Source organism: Tachypleus tridentatus, chromosome 6 (assembly GCF_004210375.1).
Source record: "Tachypleus tridentatus isolate NWPU-2018 chromosome 6, ASM421037v1, whole genome shotgun sequence".
NCBI lineage: Eukaryota > Metazoa > Arthropoda > Merostomata > Xiphosura > Limulidae > Tachypleus > Tachypleus tridentatus.
Window position 1 is genome coordinate 155,761,755 of NC_134830.1, and position 12,229 is coordinate 155,773,983.

A 12,229-nucleotide genomic window follows, 5' to 3' on the forward strand; every position below is an offset into this window, starting at 1 on the left:
GACAAGTATCTATAGAAATAGCTAATTTAAAGGGCGACTAAAATGAACTAATTAAATCAGGCACTTGAATTACATGACCACGAAATTAAAAAAAAGTGTCCCAAGCTCCAGTAAACATTACTACCACTTTGATACATACCAAAATAAGTCCGTCTGAGCTTCAAAAAGCAGGATCTGAAATGTTAGTTTTCAACTATAGTATTCAGAATAACTGAAAACAATTATCATTTACAGTTGGAAGTAGTGGGACTGAGTTATCTAAGTGAGTACAAGTATTGTATGAAGGTGTAAACAGAAAGTTGAGTTAAAACTTTATACTTCCAAATATATTAAAAAAAATATCATATGAATTTGAAAATACTTAGAATCTGTGAAGCCTACAAATAGAAAAGAGATTTATGTGCATTATTTACAAACTGAAGTAAAGACAGCCGCAGTAAAGGATACACTGTGAGTGTTTATAGAGACACTTTTATAGCAACAGATAGAAGTTTCAAATTATATAGGATTATGTCCTTACCCTTACACTTTACCTTAAACCATTCGTTAACTCTAACTGTGGAAATGACAGAGGAATATATGCTGAAATATGTAGAAGGTCCATTTAGAGTATGTGACCCTGAGCTATGTAAAAATAGAATAATTATCACTAAACATTTTTTTTTACAATATTAAGACACCGTGAACTTGATTATATTAAATGTAAAATAAGAGCTTGCCTTGTCGATACTAAGCCCTAAATAAAATATAAATCGGTTTCATTATCGAACTGAAGTAATTAAATTAAAGAATAGTGGATATCTCAGATTGGTTAGAACTTGTTCCACTCATATCCCATAAATTACATTATCCTATAGTTTTAAAAGTAAAACTAAATATGCAGGAAATCCGTTAAATATAAGAGTACCCGACGGGCAAGGACTTTTGATTATAAAAGAGTTACAGTTCATTCAAAATATAAATGTAGATTCAAATCTGAAAGGACTGTCAAACATATGAGATGAAATCTGAAACTTGCCCTGTTCGAGAGCTGGGTAAAGTATCAACGAATTTCAACAGCATGTACACCATGTGAGAGCAACAGCAGAAGGAAGAAGCTTAGAAGGAAGAAGTTTACTGATTCAGTGATCATATTTGTAGCGATACTATTAAGTGGTTGTTTCGGGGTATTTCGTTAATTTTGTTTTTCGCCTAACTTTCTGCAGTGTAGACCGTAATAACCAAACGTAGAATGAAAACCTGTAAAAAAATAAATATCAAAATTCATTTTTTTTTATGAAACTATGACCATTAAAGCACAAACAAGCTACTGTTTTGGTCCATGAAGAAACTATGTAGATCGAAAGTTCTTTTACAGAGACATATAATATACAAACACACACAAACTAGTACGATGAAAATTAGCCTATCATATAACATTTTCTTAATAAAGCTTTAAGATTTTATTTTAAAATGTTCTTACATAGAACAGATTAAGTATAAAATAAATGACATTACTCATCTTAGTCTAAATCGTTTAGCCTAACTTCCATTAAAATTTTAACATTTTCTCCATAAAGCTTTAAGATTTTATTTTAAAATGTTCTTACATAGAACAGATTAAGTATAAAATAAATGACATTATTCATCTTAGTCTAAATCGTTTAGCCTAACTTCCATTAAAATGATAATGGAAATAACAAATAATTAATTAATTTAGTGAATTTAGTCAACATAAACGTTATTGTACTGATGTTGTGACAGATACCTCTCGAGGATCTTGGTGTTGAGATGTTGAGAATTAACATGTTGAGAAAGTTTCCGCTGCTTCTTTAGCGTTTCTTCTGTAATTACTCGACTCTTTGCAAGGTTAGTAAAGGGTTATGGAAACAATGGATCCTCCATTAATGAGTGGAACAAAGAAGAAACTGACAGTTTGACACAACTACAGTATGAGATAAAGTTACAAAGATTGTTTACTTACAACTTTAAAACTTCCTCAAATGTAAATAGCTGGCTTATTGATCATATATCGATAATAAGAATGTGAGTACTGATACAAGATCAATCTCAGGGTCAAATATTTGACCATGTACTAATATTTTTTCTAGAACATTTCTTTTTTGAATTATCAACACTCGATATAAATACAACGAAAACTATTTCTTCTAGAACGGATTAACGACAGTTTTGTTTTAACTAAAATTACACTTTGTTTTTTACTTTATTCACTTTATTGTCTCTGCTTTCTATTACGAAAAAATCAAACAATAATTAAAGCAAAGTTTTTTATTTAAAATTTAATTTGCAGTAATTTCAAGTATATATTTTTCTTGCACAATATAAACTACGGGTTAATTGAATGAAGGTAAGATTTCAGAACCTCATTTCTATCGCCAATAATCCGGATCCCAATAAACTGTAAAAATAAAAACATATGTAAAGTTTCATATAAGTTGAGTTAAAAGTACAAAGTTTAGTAAAGTAAATCGTTTAGCCTAACTTCCATTAAAATTGTAATGGAAATAACAAATTATTAATTAATTTAGTGAATCTAGTCTACATAAACGTTATTTTACTGATGTTGTGACAGATACCTCTCGAGGATCTTGGTGAGAAATTCAACATAATTCCTCCTGTTTGTTGTTTATGTGATGCGAACATTGTTCACAGCGCTGCTTTACTGGGAGTTGTTTCACCTTTCTAGGAATTATGTTAAAACTTTATATTTCACTAACAATGTCCCAAAATAACACCAGGTCTCTTAACGTTACAAATTAATATTGGTCTAATTATCTCATGTTATTCTGCCTAGAGAAGCGCCACTTCTCATATTCGAATGATACCATGCAACAAATACAACTGTTTCTCGCTGGTTTTACAGTTAAACCGATAATTAACTTATAGAATAAACTATAGAACACTTACCACTGTCCTCATCTTCATTAGACTGCAATAAGGGAAAATACATTTGGGACGGCTAGTGCAAATACTCCTCGTGTAGCTTTGCTCGAAATTTAAAAAAAAAACGAACAGACAACAACGCAAAATCTGAACAATAACTTTGATCTTGGCTGTTTTATTTTTCACAAATATTCCCTTAAGTTATGATAGCGCTATATCACCGCCACTTCACAAATACGCAAACTTCCAGATTACCTTTAACATGTTAACTAGATTACATCTAAGATCGTTCTTTTTCTATCGGACAGTGGTATATCGGCGGACTAAGAACGCTAAAAACCAGGTTTCTACACCAGTGGTTTTTCAGAACACAAATAGCCCATTGTGTCGCTTTGTGCTTAATTTCAAACAAACTCTATATTTATGCTTAAGTTCCTTTGTATATTTATATACTAATTCAAGTAATTAATTACTGATAATAAAGAATTACACCTGATTATGGAATAATTTTTAAGTGCTTTTTGAACTTTTTTGTAAATCAGCTAAAAGGCTGTTTATTTAATTTCTCGAAGAACTGCTAGAGGGCCACAATCATTGTTTACTATCGTTGCTTTTGTTTATAATTTCAATATCATTTATTAAATCCAAGTTTGCCAAACTGAATAACATCAGGGCTGAATAATTTTATTATTTAAATATCAACAGATCTTTCTTCCCAATCAATTTTCAAAATAGAATCTAAAGATAGGTTTTAAGAATTTGTAAAACATATTTTCAGTAAACTTTACAAATTAAAAATATTATACACACACAATATATACATTCAATAACATTTCACATTGACACACTTTCCTTGTCAAAGGAGTAACACGATTGTAAGAGAGTTTAATTCAAGGTAGATCAGTGGCAATTCAGTTGGTGATAAACTCAGTAAATACTGTAAGAAGTAAACAAAACGCTTTTGTAAATGATAACATCAGGAGGTAAAAAAGGATGGTTGTTTGTCTGAGTGTTTTGAATTTCGCGCAAAGCTACACGAAGAGTATACGCGCTAGCCATCCCTAATTTAGCAATGTGAAACTAGCGAAAAGCAGTTAGTCATCACCACCCACCGAAAACTATTGAACTACTTTTTTACCAGCGAATAGTGGGATTTACATTCACTTTATAACGTCCCCATGGCTGAAAATGCGAGTATGTTTGAAGTGATGGGATTTGAACTCGCGATCCTTGGAGCTTTTAGTATATCAAAAAGAAAATTCTATTTGGCCTGGCGCTACGTGATATTTTTTTCAAAATACTATTTTTTTAACGTGGAGAAGTACTTAGTATTATATAGCAAAAAACGTGGTTCTGATACCCAAGATGGGCAGAACACAAATAGCCCTTTGTGTGTCTTTGTGCTTAATGACAGAACAACGACAAACAACAAAAAGGTATATAATATTTATATATATGATCGCATGAGTAGTTTTCTGTGATTTATGTTCAAATACCAAAAGCTAGGAACAACGAAGGTAAATATACTTTCCTATCAGAACAGTACGGTTTTTTTTAATTTTACAATTATTAGAACAATACACATAAAAATATTTTGTTACTCTTCGCAGCTATATGCTTCCAGTATAGATACAACAGTGAATCTTTACTCTTTGGAAAATAGCATTCGTGCTGCTCTGCGGCTGACAGTGTTGACAGGCACTGTTTTAAACATACTTTATTTTGTGGTTTGCTTTTGACTATAATCAATAGCTTTGGTGAAGTTTTAAAAAATATTGGAAAACTAAATTGCATATCTTTGTACCTATTGTTCAAAAGCAATGAGAAAATATTTCCATTTTTCTAATGTTACTAACAGTATTTCTTTAATCATTTAGATAAGTACATTAGTTGCTTAATTAATTATATTAGTTTCGTCCCAACTTGTTTTCTTGCGTTGTGTAGTGAGAACAAGTACTCGTTGACGTAAATATCACATTCTACAGAAGAAAAAAACAAAAAACAAGGAGTCTCCAATGCAAAGGGTCGAACTAATTTGAACGCACAAATTGTTTTAAATATATTTTCAAGCCTTTATATAATCAACTCGGTCATTAAGCAACTTTTTCGCACTGAAAAAATTATTTAAAAAAACCATGATTTTCACAAAGTTTCGAAAAATAAACACAAAAATTTAAACATGCCATCACTGTTATTTCACTCCACTATATATTACCCGTCTTTTTTTCTTCTCAGCTTTCCAACACATACATTTTAATATCCATTACAAACGCCTTTTTTAGGTTAAACCAACCACATTAGTTACGTGGAAAAAATAAATCTTTTAGTGTTTTCTTTAACAATAATTTGTTGTTGTGAATTAAGCAGGAAGATATACAATGGGTTATCTGTACACCGCCAGCTACAGCTGTTGAAATCCGATTTTTAGTGAGGTGAGTCTGCAGACATATCGGTGTTCTACTGGAGAGTAGGGGTAATGAGACAAAGGATAATAAAGAATAAATTGACACTTCTAAATAAACCAGAAAGTGTTCACTTAGACGTGTCAATTTATTCTTTTATCTGTCAGTTTTATACACTTCTCTTCTATTTAAGTACCAAAAAGAAATCAATATTTAACTTCTACAATAATAAAATCAATTAGAATAATCTCTTTGACCCCAGAATAATCTCCCAGTGATAAAACATCCATCAGTATAATGTTTAGAACAGGTAACAAGAATAAAACAGATAATTATATACAAACACTTAAAATAATCTATATTTATCATTCATATCACTTTAAACCATTATGTTATTTTGCCTCAGTGTGACCAGAAATCTTAACCTTTGACCCGAAAGATTCATCCCTAATGATCTCATATTGACTTTTTTCAAAAGTGACTCACGAAATAGTATATACAAATATTTCATGTTAAAATATAATATGAACACTCAAGATATTAGGGTCATGTGGTAAACAAAGTATAAATTAAAGTATGTTTTTGTTTTTTTGTTTTTCACTTTTTTTAGTGCATTCAGTTTGTTTCCCAGAAATAAAAATATTAAAATACTCAACCGGAATTTTAAACTAATTGAAATTCTCTTGTGTTTTCTTTGATCTTGATAAACGTGATTTTAACGATTTCGATTACCAGACGACGATTTTAAGTAATTTTAAGCTTTGTTGTTTATATCATTATGTAGCAATTCACTTGATGCTAAGGTTTAAGTTTTCCTAGAAACCAAGAAAAAAACGGAACACTTGTTAATATAAAACACTTAACTATGAGATGATTGGATGTTGTTTTTCTCGTGTTGTGACGTCAATTGTAACGTAAGTTACAAAAGAAGTACTTTTTCATTCGTTCCAAAGCATATACTCTTCAAGATGCATGTCATATTCAAAAGAATCGTGGATAAATGACTCTGAAACATCATTTAAAGGCCCTTCCCAGTTTATTAGGATCAATTTCTATTTGAAGCCATGAGAAAAATTTTAAATACTTTTAAAACTTTCTTTATTGATGTTACTTGAGACACGAAGTTTTCATCATCTCGTTTGCATTTAAGGGTCGAAGAGCTGAGTAAAAGTCTCAGTGTGATAACTGATATCTAACTAAAAAACTTGTCTTGAGTTTCGATTTCGTTCTAAACAATATGTTAGCACTTTTTACAACCTTTACTTTTAATTTCGTGTCAAGTGAAGGCTCAGTGAAATTTAACAGGCTTAGGTACGCCTAACACGCATACGATACTGTCATATTGTTCATTTCAAAACATCCCTGCCATAAGTTATTAGACTTGACTGTTGATTTAGTAATAGTATTTGCATATTCTAATAAAATTATTGCAATGTCCGAAAAACTAAATGTGTCATACTTGACGTCAAAACATAAATCACACTTAGAATTCTTACACTTCGTTGTGAAAGTTGAGTTTGAAATTTTTGTGACGTATATTTTATTATCATACAAAAAACGACTTCCTATCTAAAGAAATACAAAGTATAGCATATTAGACCTCTTCTCAGATGAACCACCCATCCCAACCCCTAATCTCAAATTACATTTTATATAATGTTCCAGGATGCTGAACGTTTCGATACCCGTGGAAGACATATCCCAAGTAGACTTTTGTGTGCATTTGTACATAACTTCAAAAAAACAACTGAACTGAACTATCCAGTTACGGTTCATGTCAACAGGAACAAAACATTTTTGTGAATGAACATATGTTGACTCACATATTTATGTTTCGTTTGCTGCAACTGTTGAGTTATGTCTCCAGTTTTATAACGGATAGTGAGTGTGTGTTTGTATTTTCTTATAGCAAAGCCACATCGGGCTATCTGATGAGTCCACCGAGGAGTATCGAACACCCGATTTTAGTGTTGGTATTTCATAGACTTACCGCTGTACCAGCGGGGAGAAGGTATAGTGAGAGCTATCGACTTCATGCAACACCTTTTCTGTTGTGGCAAGTTTTAATATTTGTGTCTTTCGTCAGTAAATATAAAGAACCGCTCGCTTTTCGTATGATTGCTACACAACCAAGTTAATAGGGTAAATAGTTACGAATTTTATTTGAATGAGCCAAATTATTACAATCGTTTCGTCTTACAAACATGCATCTTTTTATAGTCTTGTCTCAGGATTCAGGTGCGCCTAATTTTATTTTTCCGTACATGCGAAAAATCACGAAAAACTTTGTTTTAGGGACTTGAACGATTACATTAAACAACATACATATAATGAAGTGATTTTGTTTCCTTGGTTGGGACATAATACAAGTTTACTCAATAGGTGAATTCCATACATTCACATATCGCTGTTTACCAACTTATAATTGGCTAGCTGTAATCTAAAACAATAACTAGTTTAGTTGTGTGAATAGTTATCACATAACTTCAACGTGTTTTGTTTTAACTTCTCTCTATTATAAAGATGGTCATTATAAAACTTATTTATTTTGTTTCAAAAAGTTTGTTCTAAATAAGTATTTAATCCACATATTTTTCACAAAGAATTACATTATGACAATACAAAAAATAATATTATTATTTTCTTAGTATTTCACGAAACAAAATTTGTTGTGTATATTTTGTCATCACCTGTGTATGTCTCTGATGTTTTGTACTTGCATTAGATTACTTAGACAAAAATATGGATGGGAGGAAAACAATAAAATATGACGAAAGTTTGTAGAATGGACGGCAACTGCCTTTTGTGGTGAAACAAGTGTAGAGGACGACGTTTCGAAAGTCTTCCGTTTTGTTTGTTTGTTTTGGAATTTCGCACAAAGCTACTCGAGGGTTATCTGTGCTAACCGTCCCTAATTTAGCAGTGTAAGACTAGAGGGAAGGCAGCTGATCATCACCACCCACCGCCAACTCTTATGCTACTCTTTTACCAACGAATAGTGGGATTGGCCGTCACATTATAACGCCCCCATGGCTGAAAGAGCAAGCATGTTTGGCGCAAAGGGGATGCGAACTCGCGATTTTTAGATTACGAGTCGCACGCGTTAACATGCTTGACCATGCCAGGCGTAAGTCTTCCGCCTTTCGTCTACAAGTCGACTTGAAGACATATTAGTTTTACTACACGGTCAAATGTTTGATCCTGAGATTTATTAATTGTAGCGACAAAGGTGAAATTTGGTTTTCAGTGAAAAGTCAATAAAGATGTAAGATTTGATGAAGAATGTTTATAAACGTTTTTTCATGTATATTAAGAATAAATTATTTTAGAATATAAAAACAAAGATCAATATCTGATGCTACCATCTATTGGTACAAAAATATTAAAGAAGCGTTTCTCTCTGGTACTTCAAAGTGAATATCATTTTCTCCCACATTTCTGTTAGTTCCTATAACGGATGTCAAAACTATTACATTTCGCTGGTAAACACTGTTCATCATAAACTAAACACTATGATTACATGAGTCAAACTTTATTCAGTTTACAAGTTGAAACTAACTACTCTGTGGAATCAATAAATGACTCTAAATATTATAAAATTACACGTGACGTTTTTCTTTAATAAACCCATTGATTAATTTCATTATTCAAATAATTTTGTCCAAATATACTAATAACAAACTAGCCTAATTAAGCATATGATTCTGTAACGAAACGTGTTCCTGATAAAGGAGAAACACAGACAAATAGATTTACAAAAGTTTTCTTTTAACTTTAAATTACACTTTATTTCTTACTTTATTCAGATTATTGTTCTCTATTTTTATTACGAGAAAATCAAACTAAATTTAAATGCAAAATCTAGTTATATCAAAATTCAGTTTACAATAATTTCAATATATTTTTCTTTCACTATATAACCTACGGGTTGTTGGTTGAACAAAAAAAAAGATTTCCCAACATCATTTTTTTCGGCGATAATCCAGTTTCTAAGAAGCTATAAAAATAAAAACACATATAAAGTTTAATATAAGTTAAATTAAAACGACAAAATTGTCCATGTTTTTAAATGTAAATTATTTAATTAACTTCAATAATGTTTCAAGGATTGGGGAAGTTTATTCGTGATGACGAGAAACCCACTTGAAGCAAATATTATCTCAAGACGTTTAGTATGGGTATTAAAACTTTTATTAAAACGAAGTAGACAACAACGTTTCTACCTATGTACGTGATATTCAGGATAACAAAGAGCTGCAAACTTTCTCTTTGTTTTCCTGAGAAAGTTGATCTTTGAAGACAAATGTAAATTATCTTGATTACTGTTGTAATTGGTTTCAATATGCACTGTACTTTTATCTATACATATATATATATAATTTTTCTATTTATATCAGTTCAATTCCCATTAAATGTTTTTATAACAGATAATATATATACATATATACATCAGTGGGATCTTGGGTAACAAATAATATATCACAGACGCTATTCTATTTATGAATCTCCTCCTCCTCCCTTGCAGCTAATTGTAAAGTAGAAGTTAAAACGTTCCATTCTTACCCTTTAAGAAAATCGAAGATTACTTATGCTGCACAAACACAACTGTTCTCTCTCTTTTCCCAACGACTTAACGATGACTTTAGTGACTTAAATCGCTAATATCTGATGTAGGTTCTATGTGATATATAAAGTTCAGATAGCCCACTATGTAATTTTTCATTAAATAAACAACGTGAGCTGATGACCTTATGTTTTTCATTTCATACCGTTACGTTTTAATTGGTAAAATTTTAAGCTCTGAGACATTACACATTACTTAAAATTATTTAAATATTCAACAATTTTAAAATCAGTAAAGTTTACAATGCAGCTTCTTTCAAAAAGTTAACAAAGCAGTAACGATATGGTATGATTGTTATGAAAAGAACAGAGTGTGCATTCTTTTATCTTGTGTGTTAATATTCTCATTAATATATAAAATATTAGTCACGAGTTTTGAAACTCTTCGGCTACACTTTCACCAATGATAGTGCAAGTATGTTTTATACGAAAGGGATTTGAACTAGTGATCCTCAGACACACGAGCCGAGAGGTGTGACCTGGTGGTTAAATTGATTAACTTTATTATTAGAAAAATGAAACTTTGAAACGTTTTCGTATTTAAATGTTGATGTACTAACTTATTTATACTAACTTGAACATCAAAATTAAGTGAGCTCTTACCAATTATTCTCAGCAAGAATGATTTGATGCGTCCAAATGTAGACTCTCATTCATTCTTAGCTCACTATCCAATCTTACTGCACTTTCTCTTCCTATTCTATGATACCTATTTGCTTGTTTTGCTCTTCGTGTTCCTCTTCCCAACCCACCTCTTAAGTTAGAGTCACTGTCAAAACCCAAATCTAAGCTTGTGTCTCTTCCAAACATATTCTTCTTGTATTTTCCATTTCCATCACCTTTTCTGAAACCTGGTTTCTTCTCAAAAGCACTTTTATTCCAACGTCTGTCAAGAGCTCTCCTATTTCCCCCTATATCTCCGTAACCACTATAACCATTGTGGATGTTTCGGGTTATTTTGTTACTTCCATTTTTAGCGTAACATCCTAGAGTGTAGACCGTAATCACCAAAACTAAAATGAAATTCTGTAAAAAAATAAATGAAACTATGACCATTAAACAATCAAGTTACTTGCTTTTATCTTAAGAAAATTCTATAGATCCAAAGTTATTTTACAGAGACAAACAGTTACATAAACACACATAAACTAGTACGATGTAAATTAGCTTATCCTATAACTTCCCCATAAATTTTCAACTTTTATTGCGAAATATTCATACATGGAACAGATTAAGAAAAAAATAAATGGCATTATTCATGTTAAGTCTAAATCGTTTAGCCTAATTTGTATTCATAACTGTAATAGAAATGACTGATTAATTTAGTGAATCGTGTCAACATAATGATTATTTTACTGGTGTTATGACATTTTCCGCTCTTGTAAGTTATGTAACTTGGTGGGAATTTCAACACAATTTTATTGTTTTATATGATGAGAGCGTTTCTTACAGTATTGTTTTACTGGGATTTCTGTTATACTGAAATTGAATACCTTTCTAAGAATTACGTTATCAATTTATATTTCACTAAAAATGTAATGAGATCAGGTCACTAATGAACAGAAATTAATTTTGGTCTATTTATCTCATATTATTTTGCCACTTCTCATACTGGAATGATACCATGCTACAAATAAAACTATTTGTTTCCGGTGAGCTGTGCTCGAGTTTAACCGATAAGTATCTTTTTGAATAAGCGTTAAAACACTTACCACTTGCCTCATCTTCATTAGACTGCAACAAGCTAAAAGACATTGATATCAGCTGTAAGTTAGTTAGTTATGTTAATAATGTTCTTCATATTTAGGAACTTATATAATGTATTGTTATCACGCAATCATTGTGAAGGACAGAGCTCTGAGTTACGAAACGATGAAAACTCAGATTACTACTTACTTTTTTTAATATTATACAAAGGTCATACTTTATAGTTGGTTTTTCTTCAGATGTATTGACAAACGAATTTAAATCACAAATCAACGCTACAAACTTTATGGAAATGTTTTTAGTTTTCTTTCTGATACTGATGTATTTTCAAAGTACGATATCGTGTTGAATAAGCCTGATGGGGTTTATATAACTTCATCCAAGAGTAAAATACAATTTTATTACAATCTGAATTATTTTGCGTAAAAACTTTAATTTGTTTATTTTTATTTTACACATTATTATTATTTATATGTTTGTCACACTCCAAACGAGTTTAGGTTAGGTACAGACACGTTATCTTTTATTCAATTTTATTCAAAGTTATACGTTATACGGCGCATTCAATAATTACATCTTAAAGTTTTATTGTTCTATGTTTCACAGTAGAGACA

At 30.9% G+C, this 12,229-nt stretch overlaps 1 protein-coding gene across 1 annotated transcript; it reads right to left on the reverse strand.

Annotated features, from left to right (window-relative positions):
* Positions 1-9,182: 9,182 nt before the first annotated feature.
* LOC143254136 (uncharacterized) lies at positions 9,183-11,666 on the reverse strand. Its single transcript, XM_076508928.1, has 3 exons — positions 11,621-11,666; positions 10,512-10,934; positions 9,183-9,282 (listed from the first exon to the last, which is right to left on the reverse strand). Exons 1-2 carry the CDS (start codon positions 11,636-11,638, stop codon positions 10,521-10,523), a joined length of 432 nt encoding a protein of 143 aa, XP_076365043.1. The 5' UTR covers positions 11,639-11,666; the 3' UTR covers positions 9,183-9,282; positions 10,512-10,520.
* Positions 11,667-12,229: the final 563 nt, after the last annotated feature.